The sequence below is a fragment of the Elephantulus edwardii genome, unplaced genomic scaffold (genome assembly GCF_000299155.1).
Source record: "Elephantulus edwardii isolate Elephantulus edwardi_28Jun2011 unplaced genomic scaffold, EleEdw1.0 scaffold00011, whole genome shotgun sequence".
NCBI classification, from domain to species: Eukaryota; Metazoa; Chordata; class Mammalia; order Macroscelidea; family Macroscelididae; genus Elephantulus; species Elephantulus edwardii.
The window spans coordinates 4,604,805-4,632,420 of NW_006399761.1; the positions used below are offsets into that span (position 1 = coordinate 4,604,805).

The following is a 27,616-nucleotide window of genomic DNA, read 5'->3' on the forward strand; positions in this document are numbered from 1 at the left end:
TGAGTCTTCAAGGCCCTGCTTAGTACTAAGAGCATCGCTGGCCCCACGGGCTCAGGAGGAGCTGTCAGTGTGCCTCGTGTTGAGAGAAGAGAAAAGATTGAAGTGCAAAAAAGTGTCCCTTTAAGGTCACTAAGGACATGGGCAGATGCCGAGCGAACCAAGCTATGAAAGGGGTCTGGGGAGGGAAGTAGTGGGATTCCAAGGGGCCATGTGGTGCTGTGAGGGGCCCATGTGGCTCAGGAGGGTCTGACAAGGCCATGTGGTGCTGTGAGGGTCTGAGGGAGCCATGTGGTGCTGTGAGGGGCCCGTGTGGTGCTGTGAGGGTCTGAGGGGGCCATGTGGTGCTGCGAGGGGCCCGAGTGGCGCTGTGAGGGGCCCGTGTGGTGCTGTGAGGGTCTGAGGGGGCCATGTGGCCCTGTGAGGGTCTGAGTCGTTGTCCTTCTCCCCGCAGGTGGCAGCCAAGCACCTGGCGGGGGTCTTGCTGCACTCACTGAGTGAGGAGTGCTACTGGAGCCCCCTGTCCCAGCCCCTGCCCGAGTTCATGAGCAAGGAGGAGAGCTCCTTCGTCACCCAGGCCCTGCGCAAACCCCACCTCTACGACGGAGACAAGTAAGCCCCGCAGACTGGTTCCCCCTGCGGCCCTTTCTCCCTGTGGGGCTGGCCTCCTGTCACCACCCAGCTCCCTACCAGGCATGCCGGGTAGGATGGAGAAGGCAGCTCCCAGGGTGAAGGGAAATCATCCCATTCGAAGGTCAGGCTACTCATTCCGAGGATAACTGCTTTCCTGAAAGCTGCATTTAATACCCCTCGTCTCTTATTGCACTGATAACAACGCTGGGCAGAGCCGAGTCCTCGCAGGCGGGTCCCAGTCCTTGCTCCCACTTCCTGGAGCTGGGTAGGTGCTGGTCGACCTGGAGCCTCTCCTGTCCGTCTGCAGCAACCACCTTTCAGGCAACTGACTCCAGGCACCTTAAGAGCCACCGGCAGTCTCGCTGCCTGTGAATTATGCAGGAGAGGGTCACCTTACCAGGGCAGAAGGGCCAGGTGGCAGAGCCAGCAGGGCAGCTTTGTCATGTGTGTTGGAGCTGGGTGGTCATTTTTTTGTCTTTCAGCCTCTACTGCCCGAAGGACAACATTGAGGAAGCACTCCTGCTGCTCCTCATCAGCGAGTCCATGGTAAGCGCCCAGGGCCTGAGATCCCGTGGGCGGGATGAGGGCCGGGAGCACTGGCTGCTGGGTCCAGCCACAGCTCGACCTTGTGGCTGGGGACCTGCTGGGACTGGCTTCCATACAGGAGACGGGGCTCACCCGGGAGGTTTGGACCTGGACCTGCCACTCCCACAGCCTCCTCCGCAGGGGTGCCAGATGGTCCCCCGTAGTCGGTGCTGTGTGGTCAGTCCTGCACTGCGGGCTGCAGCAGACACAAGTGAAAAAATGGAGCTTGTTGTCTCTGGGGGCTCAGGGCAAGTCACTGACTTTCTGAGCCTCAGTTTCTCCACCTGTAAAATGGAAGTAACTCAGAAGTCATTGTGTCTGTTCATTGAATCCATTAATTCATTCAGTAGCTGTTTGCAGAGACTCAGGCAGCACTGAGAAACCTCACTGCAAAGGAGGGGGGCAATACTTGCTGTGGTTAAGTGTCTTCTAGTTGACTGAGACTCATAGTGACAACGTGAACAACATAGTCACATGAACTCACATGACAACATGAACTGGTAGTGACTGAACGACAGGTCTGAACCCCGCCCCGTCCTGCGTCATCCCCGCTGTCCCCGATATGCGCGTGTGTAGTTACCGTCAGTCCATCTGTTTGAGGGTTTCCCCCTCTTTCTCTGACCCTCCCCAACATGATGTTCCCCAGGAACTGGTGCCTCTTAACAACATGCCTGAGGAGGACACTGGTTACATTTCTCCCAGGACTAAATTTTCAAAGAATCCTCTTCTTGGACCAGCTAGATTTTTTTCCATTTCTAAATTACTGAACTGTGGCATTAAAAATACATGTGAAAGCAAGCTGTACGATGCGACACCGTTTCTCTCATGTAGGAAAGGTGTTGCTGTGAGTGTCAGGCTTCCTGGAATGGAAAGAGTGAAGGCCGAGTGTGGGAGGAGGCAGCCTGGCCCTTTGTGAAAGTGGGGGTCCCTGTAGGTCAGTACATCTGAGCATCTGACGACTTGAATCTTCAGGTTGCCCCTCACAACCTCAGCGGCCTTGCAAAGTGTCTCACCTCCCTGAGCCTCAGTTTCCACATCTGTAAATGGGGCTGATGGGGCCCCTCATGCAGGAGTTGGATGGAAAAACTACGAAAGCAAGTGTCAGGGTGCCTGGTTAGATACGGTGGATGCACCATGCTTTTGCAGTTTATCCCGAGAAACACCTGTTCTGTCTGAGTCATTTCTAAAACGATCAGGTTCAGATTTGGCTAAGAGAAAAATGGCTTGAGGATACCAGTTGGTTTTATTTTTTTAAAAAAAGCATGAGCTGGCTTGATTCCAATGGGGAGTCAGCAGATGAGCACAGCTTGTCCCGGCTTTTGGCACCTGATATGTTCCTAGTTCTGAAAGGTCTAATCTGGGCTCAGCTCAGATTGCTCCAAGAACCACACTCGGGAGTGGGAGGGCTGTGGTTCTGGTGTTGCAGGAGAGTGGGGGGCTGCAAGGATATGGGGCACATCCCAGGGCCTGTTACTTATGCCTCTGTGACTGGCAGCTCGAGAGCCGGTGCTGATTGTATCTCCTGGGGCTACTGGCGGCTGGGGTTTCTGATGGCAGAAATGAGCATCTCAGAGCCCTGGGAGGTGGGGAGGCCTTCTCGGGCTCCAGTGCCGCCAGGAGCTGTGAACGCCGTGGATGGTGGTGATTTGCAGGTCTGGAGGCTGCTCCTGTGTTTGGATGTAAAAGCCTGGGCCTGGGCTTCATCTTTACATGAAGATTCTTTAGTCCTGGGTTTCCAGTGGCCAAGATGGAGCTGCGTTGTGAGGGCAGACTGCCCGGCCCTAGTTGGATCTCAGTACCTGTCCTCCCTAGCCTCTCTCAGCCTCCTCATCAGTCACATAGGAAAGATGGATGTGAAACCAAGCTGAGCCCACGGGCCCCTGTCCATCAAAGGCAGGCAGCACTGCTAATACCAGGCTCTGGGAAACAGAGTGAAAGCCTGGCGTGGAATGAGAGGGGCAGTGTCCCTGGAAGAACTGTGAGATGCCACAAAACGGAAAATTCTCGCCACTAGGTCAACAGGTAACATTGTTATAGATGAATGAAAGATGCATATTACTTGGATCCACATTCACCTCCCGTAGGAACCACAGTCAAGGGATCAGAAGATAGTTGGCATTGGAGAAATCTGTGGTCCGTGACCTCTTTAAAGTACTAAAGAGCAAGGATGTCAGTTTAAAGACTAAGGTGTGTCTTATCCAAGCCATAGTATTTTCATTCATTTCCTGTGCGTCTTAAAGTTGGACAATGAGTAAGGATAACAGAATTGATGTCTTTGAGTTGTAGTGTTAGAGAAGAGTGCTAAATATTCCATGGACCGCCAAAACCCCAAATCTGTCACGGAGGAAGTGCAACCAGGGAGCTCCTGAAAGGCAAGGATGGTGAGACTTGATGACATATACGTGGGCTTGTCGTCAGAAGGGCCAGTCCTTGGAAAAAGACATCGTGCTGGGGAAGGGGGAGGGCCAGGGAAAGAGGAAGACCCTCCACAGGGTGGACTGACCCAGTGACGGTTGACCATGGTCTCAGTGGTGGCAGGGATCGTGCAGGACAGGGCGGGGTCCAGATCTGGTGTTCACAGAGTCTCTGATTCTTAGTTGCCTCAATAGCACCCAGCAACAGCATCTTGCAAATTGTTCTACATCATTAGCTCCCTGCCCGCCTTATAGTTGGAGCCCCGAGTGTGTTCAGGACCAGACTAAGGGCCAAGCCAGGAGAAGGCCAGTGCTGTCCATCCACACACGAGAGGCGCCCAGAGCCAAGCTCGTGCCTGACTGGGCTGGAGAAAGAGCTGGCAAAGGGGCCCCGGGGCAGTGAGAGCAGAGCCACTGCTCCCTGCAATCTTGTGCTAGTTCACAAGGCTGGCTGCTTGCCTGGGAGGACGGTCAGTGCTTTCCTCCCTGCACCACTGCTGGGTGACTGTGAGGCCAGATGAGAGGCTGGACATGAAGGCTCAGCACAGCACACTTTCAGGACCTCAGGGGTCCCTGCGTGAACTCCAGGATCAAGTGCATGGGTTACAAGAGTCTGTGAACAGTGCATCCTTTGATAGGCGGCTTGGAGGTGGGCACGAGAGCTATGGCAGAGTCCACCAGGCTAGGAGAAATCAGGGAGGAACGCCCTGCCTTTATTCCAGCGATAGTGGGGAAGAAATCTCTGGATGATATAAATAGTTAAGTGTTTGTTAACCAAAAGGATGGCAGTTTGATCCTACCCAGAGATGGCCTGGACCTCATGATCTGCCCCTAAAATCCTAGCCCTGAAAATCCAATGGAGCGCGAATGGACCAATGACACTAAGTGAGGGAGACAAGAGGGTGAGGCTATCTAATACAGGCGTGTGGCTTGAAGAGACAGGGGCACCCAGTTTGCCTCCACGGAGGATCAGGAAGATTTCCGAGCAAAGAAGTCCTTAACTCTGCGTCATCGAGTTGGAACTGACTCACAGCTGACCTTCCAGCGGGTTCTCAGGCTGTAAATCACACAAAAGGAGATTGCCCATCTTCTCTCAGGGAGCTGGTGGGTTGGAACTACTTGCCTTTGGGTTGACAGTGCAACTCCTTATCCAGCAAGCCACCAGAGCGCCCTATTTAAATGGTGGAGATAGAGAAGTGTGACAAGGACAAAGGGGGTGGCCTGGACAGTGGGGCAGTGTCTGCAGCATTGTCAGTGGCTGTCAACCCTGCTGGGCCAATCTTGCTGCCCACATAGCGTCCTCCTTTCTGGCCTGGCCCCCACCCCGCCCTGTTGCCATTGTTCACAGCTGCTGTCCAGTCACCTCCTGGGAGCAGGTGTTCCCTGGGAGGTGTTCCTGGTAGCGGCCCTGCCCCCAAACCATGTTCACCCCAGGAAGTCTTAGGCTGTCCTGTGCAGAGACCCATAGGCCACTCCTCATCCAGGCGGAGACGCTGCCCCCAGTCCATCTCCTGCTCCTGATCTTGCAACCTAATTAGGACCCTGTTCTGGAAGGCCTCTCCTTCCTGACCCACCTTTTCAGATGCCCTGTCCACTTCCAGGTCAAGGTCTCTGATGGACCAGGGAAGGTTCCTCACATGCCACTTGCCCCACCAGTGCAGGTGGGGTGCAGTTCTTTGTCTGCATGATGCACTGTCCCAAGGTTGGAAGCTTAGAGATGCTCAGTTCACTGCCACAGTCCCTGTCCTTGAGAACTGGGACACCAGCCAGCGTGTCCAGGCACAGAGATGCATGTCCTGGGAATCGGGAGAGGACACCTTGGCCTGGCTGAGATGCAGAGTAGGGGGAGGAACTGAAGGGAGGCTTGGTCTGAGTTGTGAGGGACCAGAAGGTGCTGCAGAGAGCTCCGTGTGGTGGGGGGGCGTGCAGTGAGACCGGGGCCTGATGGTCCAGGGCAACCAGAAACAGGAGTCAGACTTTTCCTGATGGTTTGGGCAGGGGCTGGTGGAGAGGTGAGACTCGGGGGGAGATTGCTCACCACTCTCCATCCCTGACAAGGGGGCATGCACATGGCTGGCCCCTAGAGCCCACCCAGCCCTGCCCATTTCCTATCATGTGTCTGACTCTCCCTTAACCAAAATCCAAAGCCAGATTCCCCCTCAGATATGTGGCTGTTGCTCTGAAGCCCTCCTCAGGGGTTTTTCTCCTCGTCTTCTCCCACGGCACGTGTGGGGAGGGGAGGGAGGGCTTCCCTGGACACCTGGGTGCAGAGTAGCTCCTGCCCAGCTCCTCCTTGGCACGGCGTCCCTCCCTCCCTGTCGGTGCCTGTGTGGGGGGACGGCACAGGGAACGAGGGGGATTCTCTGGCACGTTCCCTGCCTGCCTCCTCGCTCTTGACCCTTGCAGCGCTGGCTAGCTCTTGTTTACCAGGCAGCTCACCCTCTCCTGAGGCTGTGGGGGTCCGTGAGCGGGGTGGGGCCACTGTCTGCTCAGGACCCACAGCTCCCCGCCTCGTCCCTCTGCTCTTTCCACTCAGTGACCCTCTGATTCCTGTAGCTCCCTCTCCTCCGTCTCCCCTCTCTATCTTCTTCCTGAGCCTCAGTGTGTCGCTGGGGTGGTGAGATGATCAGGGAATGTGACTTCACCCTACAGACCACAAAACACCCTACAGTCTGTGATGGTGGGGTCTCAGGATTCCTGACACGTCATCTCCCCCTCTTTGAACTGTGCAGAATCGCCCACTTACTGCATACTCCCCCCTCCCTTCCTGAGCAGTCATCTGGCCCCTTTGCGCTCCTGAAGTTCTGGCGCTGGGTGCCAAGTATGGAGGCCTGGAGTTTGGGATGAGTTCTTTGGGGAGGGGAGTTCCGAGGTGGTTGCATTAGGGAAATCTGCTGTCCAGGACAGCAAAGATGTCATTTTAAAAACAGTGTGCACCTGACCCAAGCCATGGTAGTTTTCAGTTGGTTCCTATGCATCTGAAAGGCAGACAGTGACTAAGGAGGACTGGGAAGAATTGATGCCTTTGAGAGAGGATGATTGGCAAAAGAACAAACAAATCTGTCTTTGGGGAATCAACTGGATGCCTGTTAGAGGCAAGGGTGGTGAAACTTGGTCTCACATACTTTGGGCATGTTGTCAGGAGGGACTGATTGCTTGGGAAAAGACATTCTATTGAGGAAAGTAAAAAAAGGTCAGTGAAATAGAGGAAGACCCTCAACAAGACAGGTTGACAGAATGACTAACAGTGGACTCGTATATCGGAGATGGTGAGGTTAGTACGGGACAGGACTGTAGTATGGTTCAGATCTGTTGTTGCCAGATCGAGGGCTGCTTTGAGTTATAGTTAAATAACAGCACCCACCAACAGCAGAAGTGAGGTGAAGGAGGGAAGGGGCGTAGAGAGGGTTGCTTGTGAAAGAGGCTGGGTAGGGGGCTGCAAGAGGGTGGCCCTGCGTCCTGTGAGCCAAACAGCAGAGCCACCTGCCCTACCTGGGCCTGACGGTGTCATATTTACCAGGTCTTCTTGCTGTTTGTGGACAGTTCTAAACACCTAAGAAACAGTGTTCTTCTTAAAGACACTAATGCTGGGAAAAACGGAGAAAGACAGGATCTCGACATGAGCCTTGAATCAGCGCTGGAATACGAGTCCCTGTTTTAAAGGGCGCTGTTGGCTGAGATGGTGAAGTGAGAACATGGGCTAGAACGCTAATACTGTCTATACTAGTAATGATAATGCTGTGATGCCTGAATGCCGTGTTGCTAGTTTGGATCCCAAAGGAACGCTGCTGGCAGAAGGTCTGAGTGTGAGGCTTCCAACCAGAAAGTCATTGGTTCGAGCCCACCAACTGCTCTGTGGAAGAAATGCCCCGGCTCTCTGTTCCCATCAATATTGCAGCATGGACAACCCATGGAGCTGTTTTTCCTAAGGCACATGGGGTCGCTGCAAGGTGGAAGTCACAGCAGTGGCTATTTTTGTTGTTGTTTCCAGGAGAGAATGTTCTTTTCTTTTTAGAGACAGAAGGCTGCGTTGCTTGTCACTTCCTTCCAAACACTGTTGTTCATTATCATTGAGTTGAAACCGACTCGCTGACCCTTCAGCAAGTTTCAGAAGCTGTAAAAACACTGGAGGAGTTTGTCTTTGGGTTGGGAGTGCAACTGTTGACCTCCAGACCACTGTGTCGTGGTTTAGTATCATCAAGTCAGAACCGACCTAAAGCTCACCCACCAGAGAGTTTTCAGAGGCAATAAATTTGCATGTGTGAAGATTGCCTATCTTTCTCCTGCAAACAACTGTGGATTTGAACCATGTGCCTTTGGGTTGGCAGCACAGTTCCTTACCGTAGAGGTACCACAGCTCCCTGGCACGAGACCACCCTAGCAAAATGATATGATCCACATCCACTGCAGCACGTCCCTTCCTCCTTGTGGGGACCCTCCATCGGGTTTCTGGAGCTCTCAGCTGTTAGGGGAACAGCTCGCCTCATCTTTCCCTCTGAGAGCACCTGGTGGATTTGAACCACCACCCTTTTGGTAAGCAGCTCAATATGTTACACCACCACAGTGCTTCCATGGTACTCACTTCATGGGGGATGCTGGTGGCCTAGTCCAAGGAAAGGGGTTTGGATCCATCAGCTGCTCCAAGGGAGAAGTAAAGGCAGCCTCTTCCCGTGCAGTTTACAGCCTCCGAAACCCACCACAAGGCCTGCTGTGAGTTGACCATGGACAGCGACGAGTTGAGCTTGAGTATACGTTATTATAGTAATATCATATATGGGGAGGGGAGGGCTGGACGGGGAGAGAAGTGCAGCAATGAATGAATGGAATGACAAAATCTCTGTAAATGCTCATTAAAATTATTTTTTAAAAATATTATATATGACATATAGAAAGAGGTAAAACAAATGTGATCATTAACAATTGATGGCTCTGGTTGAAGGGACTGTGGTTATCTTATTCTTGCGACTTTTTTATAGGCTTGGACTCTATAAAGTAATGAGTACCAGGGAACTTGAACCCTTTGAACCGTAGCCCCATCCTGCCCTGCCCTGGACTGCAGGGACCATCCCTTGCAAAAGAAGAATGAGTGGAGGGGGAGCTGGTGTGAGAGGAGGAGGTTCGCTGTCTGTGGGGGTAGCCCCTTCGCTGGCCTGAGTCCCTGGAGATGGTCAGTGGTGACTGGACCAGGGAGGGGACTTGCAGATAGACACCAGCTTGTTTTCCATCTCCTCTTTGTCCTAAACCCTGTCCCTTCCACAGGCCACTCGGGACGTGGTGCTGAGCCGGACGCCGGAGCAGAAGGAGGACCGGACAGTGAGCCTACAGAACGCAGCGACCATCTACGATCTCCTGAGCATCACGCTGGGCAGGCGGGGCCAGTACGTCATGCTCTCCGAGGTACCGCGGGCTCCCACCGCCCTCCCTGGAGTCACGTAGCACAGAGAAGCAGAGCCCGTCTCTGTCTTGATCCGTTGCTGAGAGGACACTGGTGTGTGCAGTGGTCGTCATCTGGCACAGTTCTGAGCTAGAGTGTGTGGGGACTGGGACCTGGTTGGCATCCACACTATGTACAGGACCCTCGTTTTGTCTGCACCTCCCTCGGGTGGGTGCACCCCTCCTATTCCTGCCCCCAGAGCACAGTGACCTTGTGTCCTTAAGAGAAAAATGGGCCTAACCCTTGAGAGTGGCCTCTGCCATGTGAATGGTGGGAGGGGCTTCTTAAAGGAAGGTCGATGACATACCTACCAAACTGGGCTTTCTCATCTATAAAATGAAGGCATTGGACAGCCTGCCTGCCAGAATCGGTGGGAGAATGAAATGAGTTAGTATGTGTCAAAAGCTTAGACTTTGTATAGTAATAATAAATGATAGCAAGGTATGTCGGAGATGGGGAAGTTGGCTCAGGATAGGGCATGGTTCACAGCCGTTGTTCACAGGGTTGCTAGGAGTCATTGTTGACTCAGTGACACATAGTAATACCAACAGGATTGTTGAAGATTGAAACTGTCAATGATTTCATCTTACTTGGATCCACAGTCAACGCCAGCAGTGAAGAGATCAAATGACATATATCACATTGGGAAAGTCTGCTGTCAGGGACCCCTCCAAAGTGTTGTAGAGCCAGAAAGTCCGTTTAAAGAGTAAGACAAGCCCTATCCAACTCAGTGTCTTTTCCGTGACCTCCTGTGCTTCTGAAAGCTGGGCCGTGATGTAAGGATGACAGGAGAATTGATGCCTGTGAGTTGTGCTGGAGAATATTGCATATCCATAGACTACCAATTGGACAGACAGGTCTGGCTCGGCCAAAGCGTGACCGGGGTGTTCCTTGGAAGCGAGGATGAGGAAGCTTCACTTCACATACGTTGGGCGTGGTGTTAGGCAGGACCAGGCTTTGGAGAAGGAGATCCTGCTTGGAAAGGGAGAGGTTCATTGTGGGAGAAGACGACCTTCAACAAGATAGATTAACACGGTGACTATAACAGTGGTCTCGGGTGTGTCAGAGATGGTGAGGATGGCACAAGGCAGAACGTGGCTCAGAGCTGCTGTTCACAGGGTTGCTGTGCGTCATGGTTGACAGTACGTAACAACCACAGCGGTGTTGGCTTGATGTTGAATATTGGTTTAGTGACGCGGAGTTTTGTTTTCATGATGTTGAGCTGTAACCCATATTGAAGGCTGTAGTCTTTGATCTTTTGCTGTAAGTATTTCAAGTCTTACTTTCTACAAACTGTGCCATGGGTCTGGCGCTTCTTAGTCTTTAAGAAGACATCCGTGCTCTATAGTACTTTAAAGTGGTCCTCGATAGCTGACTTGCCCCATGCAACACACCTTTTGACTTCTTGAGGGCTGCTACCAAATTTGGAAGCAAACAAAATGAAATCCTTGACAAGTAAAATTAAACTGCTGACAACTTCAAAGACTAAGAAGCACCAGACCCAAGTCATAGTATTTTTGTTTGTTTCTTATACATCTGAAAATTAGGAATAAGGAAGACTTGATGTCTTTGAATTGTGGTCTTGGCAAAGAGTACTGACTGTCCCTGCACTGCCAAAAGAATAACCAAAAACCAAATTTGTCTTGGAGCAAATGCTACCAGGGTACTCTTGGCGGCAAGCACGGTGAAACTTGGTTTCACGAACTATGAGCATATTGTTAGGAGGGGCCAGTCTTGGAAAAAGACATCATGCTGGGAAATGTGAGAGAAAGACCCTTGACAAGGTGGATTGACACAGCAGTTAGAACGGTGAGCTGAGTGTGTCAGCAATGGTATGGATGAGGCAAGAAAAGGCAAGATTCACATATGTTATTCAGAGTTTTGCATAGGGTCTACTCGACGGCACCTAACAACGACAGTGAGATTCTTATTGATAGTCTGAGTTTTGAAATCTTAACTTGATATACTCTTCACAACACCGTCATCATTCATAGGTCAGGAAGTAGAGAGAGACCAAGGACCAGAGAGGGTGAGTGACTTACACATGGTCACACAGCGTGGCAGGGCAGGACAGGGTTTCTCCTGGAGTTTTCTGTCAGCAGCGAGAGCGGACTTCCTGATGCCTCCTGTGGGCAGTGATGTGGACAGGGCCAGAGCACCCATGGTGGGGAAGCACTGAACTTTCTCTCCCTCTGCAGTGCCTGGAGCGAGCCCTGAAGTTTGCCTTTGGGGAGTTTCACCTTTGGTACCAGGTCGCCCTGTCCATGGTGGCTTGTGGGAAGGTAAGGCCGAGGGAGATGCTGGGAGTTGCGTGTAGAACTTCTGTCATTCTGCAGGTGGGCAGAGGGCCTTACCTGTATCACAGGGCGGGCAGCAGGGGAGGCAGGTGATTCACAGTGTTCTCCACCACCTCCCTTGAATTCCCCACATTGAGAAGGTACCTGAGTTACAGGTGTGTATGAGTGTGGTCCTTGGGTGTGTTCCTGTGAGTGCATATACAGGGGCACCGTCTGTGTGAATCTTTGGGTACCTCTGCTGGAGACAGTGATGGCCAGTGCACGACTGGGTGCCAGCTGAGGGGCTTGTTCCCTCCTCCCCCTAGAGTGGTGTCAGGGACTGAGAACATCCCCGGGTACACAGGACCTGGCTAGGAGGGAAGGGCAAAGAAGAAGAGTCAAACGAGGCAGTTTGAAGGACAGAGTGATGGACGAGGTGGGAGGACCGTGGGAAAGGACCGGGTCAGGAGGCATCCTGCATGAAAGAAGATGTCCAGGGCCAACACGTTTCCGTGAGCCACACCTCCGGTTCTAGCTCCCCTTGGTTTTCCCTCTGTTGAGCATCACACTTACATAAGGCTCTGTTTTGAACAGTGACGTGAGGAAAGCCTTTCCAGGATTGGGTCTTGAGAGTATTGGGGCTGAGGCTGCTGGGAAGCCGGGAGAGAAGAGGGCCCCAGCCTGCCAACTGCTTCAGGGGCTGTGAGTGCTCTGAGCCCGGGCCCTCTGTGCGGTCTCCCTCCAAGGAGAATCGCCCTGGGCTTGGCAGCATGTGTTCTCAGTGGACGCTGTGCCAGAGCCAGGACTAGGTCCTACTGGGAGGAAAGGCGGGCAGGTCGGCTAATGGAGGGACTGAGGATGTCCAGCGCACAGTGAGAGGGCGTTGCCAGGCCTGCTGCCCTTCCCCCTCACATCCTAAAGTCACAGCAGCATCTACCCGTGGGTGGCACTCCACCTCGTCTCCTTGAAAGACTGAGAGGATTCAGAACACAGATAGGACCCTGGCCCTCATGTGTTAGCAAGTGAGAGGACCCCATGAGGGCGAGGGGACACAGGGAGAGCAAAGAAGGAGGAGGAGGGGAGAGGTGAGCTGTGGTGGGCCGAGCAGGAGACTGAGGGAAGAGGAGAGCTTGCCGGGAGTCTGGGCCCACAGCCCACAGCAGCAGCTGGCAGCCTTCCGCTTCCAGGAGCAGAGGAAGTGCCTCGAGTTTTATAAAACTATCGCAGAGCAGGCAGGTGCACAGAAGGGTGGTTTTATACCCTTTTCTGGCTCACAGGCCCTGTCAGGCTTGGGCAAGCTGGAGACCTCACCTCAGAAAAAAGGCCCCCCCACACACAAGTGAAGTTGAAGGAGAAGGCAGTGTCACAGCCTGCAGAGTCTCAGTAAGGCTCGGAGAGCTTGGGACACGGGGCCCAAGAGCTGGTGTCGTGCCAGGCCCACCCAGACCCGCGGTTCACAGAGAAAAATGAACCATTCTGGGTATTTCTTTCAGTCTCTGTTGAGTCAGTTCCTACTCACAGTGACTCCATACGTGTGAAAGTAGAACGGTGCCCTCAAAACTCAACTCCTTGCCCCTCAGTTGAAGGTGACTCATAGCCGACCCTCCATCGGGTTTCCAGAGGCTGTAAATTGAAGGAGAGGAGTTTGCTCTCTTCCTCCCTCAAGAGCTTCTGGTGGATTTGAACCTCCGCACTTTGTGTTGGTTTTGCCGCTTCCTGCTGCCTAGGCCGCTGGGTCTCAGTGGCTGATTTTTTTAGGATTCAGTCACTAGGTCTGTCTTCCAGAAGAGCCTGTGAGTAGACTCAAGCCTTCAACCTTTTGATTAGCCGCTCACTGAAACTTTGCCCCACTGAGGGGCTCCCTTCTATCTCGGGTGGGCATAGCAGTGGGCTCACGTGGTGGAGACACTGGGTAATGCCCCCTCTGCGCCCTCAGCGCATCCAGAGGTGGTTCTGGAAGCTGCCATCTCAGAACTCTGCACCAAATCCGTTCTCCCGGTTGTCCCAGGAGTCTGCTGAGAAGAGTGGGCGCATTTTACCAGCAGCCAGCAGTGGGGTCCCTGGGGCTGTACCTGCTTGTGCTCACGAGGGGTTGCTTTTGAGGTGAACTGACGTGACTGTGTCTCACCCTGCAGGCATAACGAGAAGGTTCCATGACATAATTTAAGTTGTTCCTTCTCTCCAGCTCCTCAAAAAAGCATGGGCTGCGTTGCTAGGTGACTAGCATGACCGAAAAAAAGAGCTGGCTGCAGCTCCAACTGCCGAGTCCTCAGATGGCCCCTTAAATAGCTCTGGGTTTGGTCTTTGTGGAGGTGGGGAGGTGAGGGGGTGGATGTGCAGGAATGGGGTTGAGAGGCCTGTATTTCCTGGATCCCAGGCGAGGATCTGAGGTGTGAAGTATGCTGAGGTGTGTGGATGGAGGGGCCTTGGAGTGGGGCCCTGGGAGCCCCTCATACCACCTCCTTCTTCCTTAATTATTCACCGCCCTCCCTTAACCTCCTCACATGGGGAGTATATGACGGCAGTGAGTTTAGTTTGGGGGTTTATCTTCTGAGGGAACTCTCATGATGCTGCAGTTAAGGTTTTCAGCCACTCACCGTAAAGTGAGTGGTTGGAACCCACCAGCCGCTCTGTGTGAGAGAGCAGAGGCAGGCTGCTCTGTGGAGATTTACAGCCTCACAGACCCTGAATGGGAGTTCCACTCCGCCCCACAATGTCTGTGTGAGTTGGTATTGACTGACTTATCGGCAGTGGGTTGGATTTTTTTATTTCCTGAGAGGAACCCTGGTGGCTTTGTGATGTAAGCATTGAGCTGCTAACTGAAAAATGTGTGGTTCAAACCAACCAGCCGCTTCATCAGACAAAAATGAAGCGATCTGTTTCTGTAAGGATCTGTGACCTTACAAACCCTTAGGGACGATTTTACTCTGTTGGGTAACTGTAGGGTCAGAACTGACGGGACAGCTGTGGAGTTTGTTTCCTGAGAGAGCCACAAGAAAAGATGGACTTTGTCGTCTCACCAGTCTGTCCTTTTGAACAAGAACCATGACTTTTGCTGCCTTCTGTGGTGATTCCACAGCTGTTAGCCTGGTGCTGAGCTTCAAGCAGGCCCTTGGGATAGACCCCAGGGGTGGCAGTACGAACTGGAACAGGCCAGAGAGAGAGAGAGTGTGTGTGTGTGTGTGTGTGTGTATACGTACACACATGTGTATAGCAGGAAGGAGAGGGCTTCTCTCTGAACAGAGTCCTCACAGAAGCAGCAGAAGGGAATGTTTAAAGTCACACTATTTAGAGCCAGGCTCCATTCAAATGCCATTTGAGCCTTATGCCTTGCCTGAGTTCATATAGTATGTCAGTTTCCTCATTTGCAAAGTAGGGGCTTCCTACCTACCTCTTAGGAGAGCCGTGAAGATTTAAATGACCTGATAGTTGTAAAACATGGAGAACAGAAATCAGCTAGCTTTTCTCACCTGGATAGTAAACATTCACACACACACACACACACACACTTTCTGAGCTGTATGGTTTCTGTTAAACCTAATCATTCTATTGTATTGTGAAAGCTGCCAGAGATAGGTGTTGATGAATGGGTTTCAGTAAAACTTTATTAATAAAACTAGTCACAGGGCGAGCTTTATTTTTCTGCTTCTCACTATTGTTGCCAGTACTCTCTGCTTCCATGTTTTCCGTCCACACTTGGCCTTCCTCGCAGGCCCACTTTGGACCCATTTCCACAAATGAGTCCAAGAGTATTAAATTCAAGGTTAGAGAGAGTCCCTTTCTCCCTCTGCATGTTCTGCACGTTAGACCCAAACTCCTTTTGAAGAACTTCTTTCTTTTGTTACGTTACCAGCTCCTCAAATCACTCAAGGGCCAGGCCCACAGCTTCCATTCAGCTGAGAGGGAAGCTGAGATCCCCAGGACTTGACCTGAACTCACGTGTCACGGTGTCTGCTGACTCTGGAGGGAAGGGGGTACACTGGCTGTGTGCGGAGGTGACCTGGGGTAGTATGTGACTGTCTCCTGCCCTCCCTTCTGCAGTCAGCCTACGCTGTGTCCCTGCTTCGAGAGTGTGTGAAGCTGCGGCCCACTGACCCCACTGTGCCCCTGATGGCTGCCAAGGTCTGCATCGGGTCCCTGCACTGGGTGAGTGAGCTACAGGGGCGCGCCAGGAACGTGGAGGCAGGGGTGTGGCTGTGGGTGTGCACACGCGGGGGGTGGGGTGTCTATTGGCAGGGCTGCACGAGTGAGGGAGCCTTGGGTTACACAGCAGGACTTGGGGTCAAGGGAATGGCTTCTGAGGAGAACTCTCCTCTCGGAATCTGTGGCACATCCCCCGACTCAGGATGGTTTGTGATTCTCTGGCTCTGGAGAATCAGTGTGGGACCGATAGAGGGGTCCACACCTGCCCAGCAGAGTGCAGCAAGCAAGTGGACCAGACTGTTGTCAGGGCTTTAGGAAACCTAACATTTGGTGCATGCGGCCCCACAAGGTGATCCTGTGGGGTCAGAACCATCTCTGGGCTTGTCTGTCCGGCCCTCGACTTCCTCCTGGCCTCACCGGCCCTCACTCTCACTAGTCCCCTGCGCCTTGTCTGCCCCTTGTCTTACCGAGGCAGCTGAGCTGGTCAGAAGTAAGAGCTGAGAGGGTGGCTTCCCGGGCAGCAGCCTTCCCCACAAGCTTCCACCACCCCTCCCCCAGAGACCAGCAGGCATTGGACTGGGAGTCCCGAGCCCCTTGTATGGTCCACGTGCCACAGGGCTTCCCTGGGCTGCCGCTCTGGGCTTGTGGGGAGTGCTTGGTCCCAGAGATGGTCAAGTAGCACTTTGGATGGCAATTGAGGGCCCGGCTGGAGCCTCTGAACACCTCCTGTGACTGGGAGCCCTCTTCTGACAGCCTTGCCCTCCTTAAGTCCACGGTGGCCTCCCGAGGTTAGGGGTGATCCCACCATTGGAGGGCTCAGAACAAGTGCATCACGTCTTCTTCCAAGTGGCTCTCAGCCACCACTCCCACATCTCTCCTTTGGGCTGTTGGGCCCAGGGACCCCAGAGATGGCTTGCTCTGGAGATAGCCCTCCCCAGCTCCCAGTGCTCCTGGTCCGTCAGCCGCCTGGCATGTGCATTCAGCAGACGCTTCATAATTAGCAGTCTTTACTGTCCTTCCAGCCTCTCCTCCCTCCTTGGGTGGCTGGTAGCTCGAGGAAGGGAGTGACCAGCCCCGATTGGTAACGATGTTCTAACCCAGCCAGCACCTTCCCCCTGGGTCCAGCCTTTTCATCCTAGGGGTCTGGGGTTTCACTAACACAGAGAAGGAGTGTAGCTGAGCAATAGTGTGTCTTCCTCTTTTCTCTGGCCATTGGCTTTCTGGTGTATTTGAAGAGCTTGCCCAGTGTGTGGATGGTCCAGGATGGGGACAAGCATGGTCTCTGGCTCCCAGGCTTCCATGCTAGAATGCCCTACTAGGTGGTTGTTGTTTGGTGCCATCGGGTCGTAGACGACTCATAGCGACCCTATGAACGAACGGCCTGAGCACTGTTCGTACATAGAGTTTCCGGAGGCAAGCCATTTCAGAAGTGGATGCCATTCCTGCTTCCAGGCTTGTTTTAGTCGGGAAGTTCCAGCCAACACTGTCCACCACGGGTACCCATTACCACGATTGGCACATCACTGTCACAGTCTTCAGCATCACAGCAACCACGAGTTAACCTCTGTACAGCAACGCACAGACAAGTGCTGTACCACCTAGAAGAATGTTTGACAGGAAGACAAATTAAACCTGGCCGAGGGCCGCAGAGGAGAATCACCCACCGTCGGCTTGGTAGCATAACTTCCTTTCCACTAGGTCAAGGTAGCTCTCTCTGTGTCGTCGTCGGTGTTATTGTTGTTTGGTGCTGTGGAGTCGTAGACGACTCATAGCGACCCTATGAACGAATGGCCTGAGCACTGTTGATAAGAGTTTCTGGAGACAAGCCATTTCGGAAGTGGATGTCGCTCCTGCTTCCAGGCATTACTAGGTTAGGGGAGAGAATTATATGAGATATTAATTTCAGGACCAGTCCCTTAATGGGCTCTAGATGTTTAAAAAAGCCACATGGCTGGGCCATACAGGTGGTCTTGGTAAGATACTTAATCTTCTGTCACCTCAACTGTCAAATGGAATTGATAATAGTATCTTCCATGGACTTGACACGCGTTTGGGGAGTGTTGGTGTAGTCAGGGAGGGCTTCCTGGAGTGGGGAGGAGGCCCTGAGCTTTGAAAGCTCAGTCCCAGCTTGCTTTCTTCCTTCATTTTCAGTGGGAACTCCCTTGTTTATAAAAGAAGGTTCTTGGCATCTTATAGTATAGAGGTAGGGTTGCTGTGAATATACCCTGTGGGTAGAGGTGGCATGTGGGTGTTGGTGGAGACCGAGGCTGTCGCTGTGAGCAGAAGGGTGAAGAGAGGACAGCCTCGCAGGCCCCTGCTGGCTCCAGGGCTTCTGGAGGGTCCCCACCCATCACTTCGAGGAAGCCCAAAATACCATCTTGCCGAGGGAGGCGGGGGGCGAGGCATCTGTGCTCCCAAGGCTGCCAGCCCGCCTGCCCGCCCGCCAGGCCGCCCCTGCCAGGAAGCCCTAAATTTAGGTCTTCCCGCCGTGGAGGCACTGTTTCCCTCCGCAGCCTAATTACAGTAATTATGTGCATTCAGATTACATGGTAATAAAATTAGGACCCAATCAGTCCAAATTGAAATCAGATGAGTTGGGAGCAAAGTAATCAATGACAACATAAATAGAAAAGCCCAGAAGGAAGCTTCGAGGGGCAGCGTTGTCAGCAGACCAGGCCAGAAGGGCGAGCTGTTTAACCTCGGCTGGCACGCGTGTTTGGGTGCACAGGCCTGTCTGAGTCTCTTTGGCTGAATCAAGAGCTTGGAGGGGTGATCCTCTGGCCATGTACCCCACCCTTCTCCTGCCCGGAGCCCAGCTACACGCACGGGCCCCTGTCATGTCTGTTCCTTTGCTGATCCGGCCTGGAGTTTGCTGTCTTTTGGTAAAGGCTACTTAGCAGTGAGTACAATCATTTCGCATCAAATCCTGCCTTATATGAGTCTTGTCTTCCCAACTAGGTTGGAAACTGCTCCATGTACCATGTCTCAAGTTCCTGACCGCCTCTCCTTACCACAGGTGTCACTGATGGCTTAGAAAATGACACCCCAACACAGTTTGCCAGGGAGGGGTGGCCAGGCCGCCTGCATATGGTCATTGGGTCTCCTGGATCATTCTCTCCGCCCACCTTGGCAGCAGGCAGACAGCAGGCCTCAGGGAGTCGGGGAGGGTGCCGTCCAGCACTCTGCTCTTCAGAGCTTGTGGGCAGGAAGCTTGGAGGTGGCTGCAATGGGCAGGGGCGTGAATGTTTGCTTCCAAGAGCCCCCGCCCCCACCTCCCCACCTCTTCTGCCTGGTGACGGCCCCACCGGCCCAACCGTCTCCCAGCCAAGCTTGTAGCAGGGGCCAGAAAGCTGGGGGTGGACAATCTGGCCCAGCTTACAGGAAGAAATCCTGAAACTGGGACATTAGAGAAACAAGTCATGCTGGGTGAAACCCGGCTGGATGGCCTCGTGCCCAGAGGTGCAGTACCTGCTGTCCCCAGTCCTGTCCTTGTGCCTGGAACCAGTGTGCGATGCCCCAAAGCCAGGCCTGGGGCTGAGGGGAGAGGCACAGCCTGGCAGGAGACTTACATGGCTGTGGTGTCCCTGGAGCAGGTGTGGGATCAGGATGTGACAGCACTGGGCCTGGGATTAGCTGAGACTGGTCCCCGATCCTGTCCCCAGGAGCACAGAGAACCTCCAGGTTCGTGACGAAGCCTCAAGTGACTGTGTGGTGGCCTGTCTTGCTAAGACCAGCATCCTACCAGGGCTCACCAGTAGTTACTTGAGGCAGCAAGGAAGGGAGATAGAAATAACTCTCCACATATTGCCAGATACATTATTTACTCAGTGAATTATAAACCTCTGTAGGAGACACACAGACAGCAGCCAGTATGCATGCCATGTGTGACCCAGGCGAGGAAGAATCCAGTTGAAAAAGCAAGGTATGGCCTCTGATGAAGCCTCTCGTCATCTTCTCCTGTAGGGGGCAATGTGGGTTAGTGGAAAGCACACAGGCTTTTAAGGTGTGGGGGCTAGGGTTCAAGTCTCTGCTTGACCATGTGCTGGCTGGCTGGCTTCAGGTGAGGGAAGCTTCGGTTCCCTTATCTCTAACCTGGAAACATCTCCTCCTTGGCCCATCACATGACAAATGGCTACTCACTGTTGCTCGGAGATAGTGAAGAGGACTTGAAGCTCTTACTTCAGAAGATCAAAGACTTCAATATGGTTACATCTCAACATCAAGAAAACAAAACCCCTCCCCGCTGGGCCAATTGGCAACATCATGAAAGATGGAAGAAAGACTGCAGTTGTGAACGTTTTCATCTTACTTGACTCCACAGTCAGCATCTATGGCAGCCGTAACCAAGAAATCAAAAGATGTGTCAAGGACTTCATCAAAGTGCTAAAGAGCAAAGATAGCAGTTTAAATACTAAGGTACACTTGTTGCAAGCCAGAGTATTTTCAGTTGCTTACTAGACATCTGAAAGTGGGACAGTGATTAAGGATGACATTTGAATTGTGGTGGAGAAGAGTGCTGTATATCCGTGGTCTGCCCAGACAACCAGATTGCTCCGTAGAGGCAAAGACGGTGATGCTTTATCTCAGTCTGGAGGGGCTAGTCCTTGGAAAGACTTCAAGTTGGGAAAAGTTCAGGATCAGAAATAGGAGGGGAAGACCCTCAACAAGCTGCATTGACGCAGTGACTGGAGCGAGCTTTACCATATCGGCCACTGGACAAGAACAGTAATTTTCAAATTACAGTTGAGACCGGCTAGTAGGTGTCAAGGGAACTCTGGTAGCTCAGTGATAAGGAGTTGTGCTGCCAATGCAAAGATACTCAGTTCAAATCCAACAGCTGTTCTTCTGTAATAGAAGCCAATTGTTTTTCTTATACTATCTGCTAAGATTAATAGCACACTATTTAATCGGAAACCACAAGTCAACATGAATCGATAGTGTCTGATATTAGCAGCTCAAACCATGGCTCAGTTCCCCAATTCTTCTATGGGCTTTTGGTTCAGTGAAAAGATTTTCTAGAAGGTCTTACAGAGACTCAGACCCTCAGGAGACTGATTCACGTGACTACAGATATACAGGTGTGTTTTTTCACAGATATGGGTGTGCAGTGGGCCAGTCTGGATGCTTAAACACAGTCACGCTGGTGGAGGAGAAAGGAGAAAGACGGGTCATTTTTTTCCTCTGAAAATACACTAGATGGTCAACACTGGGTCAGTTCCTGCTTTGTGGTATACAACAAAACAACACTAGGTGTCAAGGACCTGTTCCACGAGACTAAATTGCAAGGATGTAAGTTTAAAGTGCCTTCACCCAACCTTGGTATTTTGAGTTGCTTCCTGTGCATATGAAAGTTGGACAGTGAATGAGGATGATGGAAGAAGAACCAATGCCTTTAAATTGTCTTGGAGAAGAGTACTGACTGTTCCAGGAACTGTCAAAAGAATAAAGAAGTCTTGAAGGAAGTGCAGCCAGGCTACTTCTTAGAGGCAAGGATAGGGGGGGGGGGGGGGGGGGGGGGGGGGCAGGGAGAAGTCGGTGAGACACAGAGAAGGATTTGGCCGCCGGCTAGGAGGCCCGAACCCCCGGGGGGGGGAGGGAATTATGTCACAATCTGATCACATCCCATGAAACACATGTGTGTTTATGCACCACGTTTTCAATAAGTATGTGAAATCTATGATGTAAAAGTAAAAAAACCAACAAACTTTATAGGAGACTGCCCGTCTGTCTTCTGCAGAGCAGCTGAGATATTACAAACTACAACACCCAGCACCTTCATAATGTTTACTAAGACTCATTGAGTCAGAACTGGCTCATACTTGACCCTCTATTGGTTTCTCGGAGGCTGTGAATCACTTGGGAGGAGATTGCCCGTGTGTGTTCTGAGAAGAGCTGGCGCATTCAAAGCAGCGGAGAAGTGCTGTCTGGGTTACCAGCACAGCTCCCTAGAAATGACGCCATCAGAGCTGCTGTATCGTTAATGGTTCGTGTTAATTTTAGCACTGCTCTGAGCACTCACCGTGGCTTCCTTCGCACTGTCTGGGAACCGTGAAGCAGACGCTCTTGTCCCATTTTACAGATGAGGGAACTGAGTAGAGTGACCTGACCCAGGTTACGTAGCTAGTGAATGGTTGGCCCAGGGTTTGAGCCCACGCGGTCCTGGAGTGTGTTTTCTTAGCTCCTGGGCTGCGGCGTCTTTCTGGGTGAGAGCTTATTCCTAGCAGCAGGCTCTGGAGTTGAGTGGGATTGGCGTACTTCAGAAGGATGCATGGATAATACTCATGGACTTGAACGTTGTCTTTGTTAATGAGGAAGGGAAATAACGCCTTTTTCTTAAGACAGTAGTTTTCCTTTTTGTTGATGAGTTAAAGCACCCACATGTGTTACTGTGTGTTAGCATGTTAGGTGCAATTCAGTCAGCGAGGCCTCACTGCAACTCTGAACAAGAAGTCTCAGCCTTGCCTTATCCTGCAGGATCCTTACTATCTCTGAGATGCCCAGACCTGTGGTTATAGTCACTGTGTCACAGTTGATCTCACTGAGGGTCGTCCTCCCTGCCTCTCACCCTCCTCCTCTCCTGACATGATAGCTTTTTCCAAGGGCTGTACCTCCTGAGAACATGCCCAAAGTCTGTGAGACCGAGTTTCATCACCCTCGCCTCTAAAGGGCACTCTGCTTGCACTTCCTCCAAGATAGATTTGTTTCTTCTTTTGATAGTTGATAGTTCAGTCATTAGGTGTGGCAAGTGCTGGCCTCAGTGTGAATTCCAGTGTGAATTCTGTTTTTCTTTTTACCGCTGAAGGTTGAGTTCTAGGCTGTGCCTGACTTGTTCCTGTGTACCAGCATTTGCTGAGCCTGCTTCTTGGTGCCCTCTCCACTGGCGCTGCAGGAAGCGAAAGCTGGTATTTGCTGAGTCTGAAGGATGTGTGGCCATGGGAAGGGTGTGTGGGCAGAGGTGGGGTGGGTTTCTGGATTCTTTTTATAACTTGTTCCTGGTGGTTTTTGGGAAAGTCTGCTCTTGTTTGAACGTTATTGTTTTGTACCTTCGAGTCAGAACCAACACATAGGTGACCCTCTACTGGGTTTTCAGAGGCTGTAAATAGCGTGGGAGAAGATTTCTCATCTTCCTCCCACAGAGCAGCTGTTGGGCTCGAATGATGGGCCCTTGTTGACAGTGCAGCTCCTTGTCACCGAGCCGCCAGAACTCCCTCCTGTTTGGACGGTGCTGAACACATGAGCCCAGCTGTCCCAGAAATGGGACTGGTAGGAGGAAGAAAAGTTAGTGGCTGTCTGCCCCACTTCTCTTCCGCCACCTCCTCAGCCCTCTTCCTGCCTCTGCCATGGGGCCTCCCGGGGTAGCTCTAGCCATGCAGTTACTTTTCTTGAAGCTCCAGCAACCCCTCATCAGCACAGCACTCAACCCCCCACACTTGGTGCTGTTGAGTCCATCTGGACTCCCGACAACCCCACATGACAGCATAGAACTGCCTGTTGAGGTTTTCTTGGCCGCAGTCTTTAGAGAAGTAGCTTGCCAGACCTTTCTTGCTTGTTACCGTTGGGTGCGTGTCATCTGCTAGCTTAGCATCGGGTTCAAAATCGACTTGTGCTACCCAGGGTCCTCAGCGCTACACAGAGTAGCCTTGATTAAGAGCTGCCTTGCTTTGGTGGCTCAGTGCACAAGGAGTTGCACTGCCAACCCCAAGGTGAGCCATTCAAATCCACCAGCTGCTCCCTAGGAGAAAGGTGGACAATTTCTTCCCCTGCAGGAGGGTCAGCTGTGAGTGGGTTCTGATTCGATGGCGGTGAGTTGCAGTATTATCCTGTGTGTGTAGACAAGGGGGAAAGTATGGTTACTGTAGGGAGCTGAACTCCCCATTTCACAGCATGGGGATCTTGAGGGCAGAAACGAAATCACTTTTTCAAGGCCTCACCACTGCTGGTAGTAAGCTGGGACTGGGGCCTGGGTCTGGGGACAGCCCTCTGCACCCCTTTTTACAGCCCTCCTGAGCCTTGCTGTGGCAGGTGGTCAGGCGACAGTCGGGCCCACCTGACCTGGGCAGACAAGGTTCCCCACCCTGTGTCCTTGGCAGCAATGATGCTAAAGACAGGAGTGTAATGCCCCAGACTCCATCCTCTGACCACGCACCAGCTGGGCAGTCACCTGCTGTCCAGGTGGTCGGTGTGAGCCCCGTCACCAGGGGAGCTGGAGGTGTGTCCTGGTCAGTGTGCGTTGGTGTCCTGCAGAAGTGGTCCACGGTCCACAGGGGTGGTTGGGCAGCTGCCTGCTCGCTCTCTGGTCACCATGCTTTATGTCCTGTGCTTCAGCCTTTTCTCCTCCCTGCACGATGGAGTTGGGGCTCCACCATCTGCACAGCCAGCTCACTATGACGACGTCTGAGTGGTGGACGTGGGGCTCCACTGTCTGCACCCAGCTCACGTCCAGGTTGTTGGCCTGACCAAGCTTGCATCATATCTCAGGATCCCAGTGTCACATTCCAGGACAATCTCTGGCCTCCCAGACGTGGCCAGCAGTCTCAGTGCACACCTGTCTCCTTCCGTGTGGGGCGGGGCTGGGGTGAGGAAAGGGTGGCACTGGCTTTGGGATCAGCAGGCAAAGTGAATTTTAATCTAGTCCTAGTTGATTAACTTGGTGAGTGTCTCCTGGGTGAGGTCACCCGTGTGTGGGTTTGGAGGGCCTGGGAAGGATTTGTCCAGCCCCCTGGCTGTGGGGTGATGCATATCTTGGGAAGGACTGTGTCCTTGCCCTGCTTGAAAGCTGCCATTCTAAATGACATGCACCACACCCAAGCACATTTGTGTATGACAGTCCCCAGGGTAGGTGCAAGGGAGGGATGCCTCTTGTACCACTGAGTTCTGTGAGCTACCACGAGTTGTCCATGTGTCCGGCAGACTCATGAGGCTCCCCTGTGTGTACCCCACTCTTGGTGTCAGATGCTGTGTGTAACACTCGTCCACTCATGACCTGGGCCAGCTTATACTGAGCCATCACCAGCGTGTCAGCACGGTGCAGGGTCCTGAGACCTCGTGCCAGTGCCCAGCCTCCACCCGACCCCCAGGGCTGGTCGAAGAGAAGCGCATTCCAGGCTGGCTGGGTTTTGTACCCTCAGCAGGGCCAGCTGGGGAGTCTAGGTCTCTGGTTAAGAGAAACTTCCTGATGGTGTAGGTCCCTCTTGCAAGAGGCCTTGGCTGCGTGGTCCTTCTGGGACAATTCCGGTGCTGGTGGTTCTGACACTGGCCACATGGTCCTGAGAAGCTGTCCACAATCCACGTGAGGAAGTGTAGTTCTCTCTGCACTTTTCCAGTGTGCCTTGGGCTGCTGGTTGTGCATGGTCTGCCAAGCTGAGGCCCACAGCTTAGGATCTTTCCCAGAAAGGTCCTCGGCCCAAGGAGAAGGCCACCCGGCGCCCAGCACTGACCTGTGTCTCTCCGCTTTGCAGCTAGAGGAAGCTGAGCACTTCGCCATGATGGTGGTCAGCCTGGGCGAGGACGCAGGGGAGTTCCTCCCCAAGGGCTACCTGGCACTGGGTCTCACCTACAGCCTGCAGGCCTCCGACGGTGAGTGTCCTTCCACTGCCCTCTGCCCGGTGGCGGGGCTTCTGCTGCAGCCTGCCTGCGTTCCCTCCTCCTGCCTGGCTCTTTCTGTCATCCATTCTGCAGGGGTCGATGTCTGTATCACATGCACCCACACACAATCTCATTTCCACTCAGCTGTCCACTGCTTTCTCAGAGGCACCCTCATTGCTTTTTTCCATGGGTCCAGTCCATTGTACTCCAGCACTCAGCCCAGCCTTGCCCAGTCCTCACTGTCCTGCACCCTTTGAATGCCTGTTGAAGTCTCTAGTCCTGTCTGTGCCCCTGGCCCTCTATCCTGCTGTGTCCCCACACTCCAATCTGGCCCAGCACTGCCAGGAGCTCTGGGCTCTTTCCATCAAGACCCAGGATGCAGAAGGGCCTCATCAGCACCATGGTCGCCATCGAGGCCTGGTGGTCTCCCCAGCATCCTTCAAGTGCCTCTCCCCTGCTTCTGTCTCCTCACACGAGACCCCACCTCAAGCAGACCCGGAATGGTCATGCCCCTCCCCACACACCCCCAGTGGCAGCTCAGGGAGTGAGCAGTAGTCAGGGCTCATCGGACCGTAGGCCTCAGAGGTCCACACAGCCGCAGTCCTCGGGGCTGGCCACCACGGGAGGGGCAGGGAGCGAAGGGGTAAGTGTCTGAGCACCCGCTCGTTACCCACAAGCATGCTTGCTCCACGCAGACCCGGGAGACAGAAAATCCCACGTCCGTGCCTCGGATAAGTGAGGGAGCCATTGCTCCTGCAGCGAAATTCAGCCCTCCTTGTTCACAAGATTCCCTCTCTGGAGCGTCTAACACGGCTGCTGTCGAGCTTACTCCAGACCAGAGTGATTACCTCCAGGGTGGCTCAGCTGGCAGCCGGGTGACCGGACAGCAGCTTGATTTGGGTTTAAATAAGAGCATTGAGGGTGACGAAGTCTAGGAGGACACATGGCCAGGATGAAGGTGGTGGCGACTCTTGGACCTGTGGTGTGCTATGCCCTTGTCACAGACTGCCTGTCCGCCCAGTAGGAGATGAAGGGACAGGGTTGACCAGAGCTGCACCAGGAGGCTGGAGTAGTCCCCCATCTTGCAGATGGAGACCCTTCGTAACCTTTCCGGTTTTTGTCTCTGCAGCAACCCTGAAATCAAGGCAAGATGAGCTGCACAGGAAAGCGCTGGAGATGCTGGAGAGGTGAGGAGGCCGAGATCAACACGGGGTCCTGCTGACATTGGGGCGCAGGGTGGCACGCTCACGGGCTCTGCCTCGTTGGACCTCTGCTGCAGTCCGTCCCCACGTTACCTTACTCTTCCCATTGTACAGATGTGCAGACTAAGGCTCAGGACTCACGTGGGGGATGAGGACGGGCCTCTGCGGCTGGGCAGGCAGGCCTGAGAGCAGCTTGAGCCTCGAGCCCTCCTCAGCACCCGTGCCGCGCCCACCCTCTGTCAACAGCTGGGACTGTGGCAGCACTGAGCATAGCCCCCAGCCTCCCAGACTCTGGGCTGTAAAATGAGAATGTCGTGGGGAGTTGGTGTGATAATTGCATGAGATAAAGTAGGAAAGGGAGGTCTGGTGGCCTAGTGGTAAGAAACTGCACTGCCATCCCAAAGGCACGTGGTTCAAATCCACCAGCTGGTCTGCAGGAGGAGGGCAGTATCCTCCTCCTATGGAATTAACAGTCTCTGAGAACCTGCTGGAGGGTCAGCCATGGGTCAGTTCTGAGTCATGGTAATCAGCAACCCTAACAACAAAAACAAAGCATGAAAGCATCTTGCCTCGGGCAGGGGCTGTCTCCTTCCAGGTTCTTCATCCATTAGAGAGTGTCCTGGGGTCACAGAGCCAGGGAGGGAGCAGAGAGAAGCCCCTCTCAGACCACCCCTTGATTAGCCCCAGGCCTGCCCCTCCGCCCATGGTCTCTGCCCGCCAGACTGTTCTGTGAGCGTCTGTGTGTGCTCTGCACATGGATGGACAGCGCTGTGGAGAGGAGCCTGGCCTGAGCTCTGCTGGGACATGTCTTCCCTCCCCACCGCGCTCTGCTTTAGCTTCCTCCCTTGGCTCTCAGACTTTAGAGAAAACTCACTGGATCAAGTTTCAACCCCTGAAGGCAAGAGAGATGGGGAGACTCCGGTCCCAAAATCTGCTTCCTTCAGAGAGGTGTAGGGTCCTGCGGGACAGCATGACCGTAACCAGGCCAAGATGCACAGACGGACGGGCCTTTAGAGCAGCCTCTGTATACACTCTCGTTCCCCCACCCCTAATGATACCCTTCCTCTCACTCTGCTGCTGCCTTAGACCCCACTCCACCCTGCAGGGCTCTCCCACAGATGCTCTGTAGTGTCTGTCTCGGGGCTGGTGTGCTGCCTGTTCGGTGATGCTGACATTCACTCCCTCTCCTCCTGTAGGGCTCAGGAGCTGGCACCTGGAGACCCCCAGGTCATCCTCTATGTCTCACTGCAGCTGGCCCTCGTCCGACAGGTGGGTGACCACAGTTCCTGACCCCCAGACCCCTGTGGGCTGCTGTGCTCAGGCTTGTCAGCCGTGTGACTTGGCTGC

General features: G+C 53.3%; 1 protein-coding gene across 2 annotated transcripts in view; it reads left to right on the forward strand.

Annotated features, from left to right (window-relative positions):
• TTC7A (tetratricopeptide repeat domain 7A) overlaps positions 1 to 27,616 on the forward strand; it is a 127,277-nt gene that overhangs the window by 51,652 nt on the left and 48,009 nt on the right. The window contains exons 7-14 of one of the 2 annotated variants that reach the window (XM_006880896.1): positions 452 to 609; positions 1,113 to 1,176; positions 8,889 to 9,026; positions 11,262 to 11,345; positions 15,381 to 15,485; positions 24,941 to 25,058; positions 26,197 to 26,254; positions 27,466 to 27,538. In XM_006880896.1, coding sequence (XP_006880958.1) covers positions 452 to 609; positions 1,113 to 1,176; positions 8,889 to 9,026; positions 11,262 to 11,345; positions 15,381 to 15,485; positions 24,941 to 25,058; positions 26,197 to 26,254; positions 27,466 to 27,538 — 798 coding nt within the window. The remainder of the gene's footprint in view (positions 1 to 451; positions 610 to 1,112; positions 1,177 to 8,888; positions 9,027 to 11,261; positions 11,346 to 15,380; positions 15,486 to 24,940; positions 25,059 to 26,196; positions 26,255 to 27,465; positions 27,539 to 27,616) is intronic. The other variant, XM_006880897.1, reaches the window with a different exon arrangement.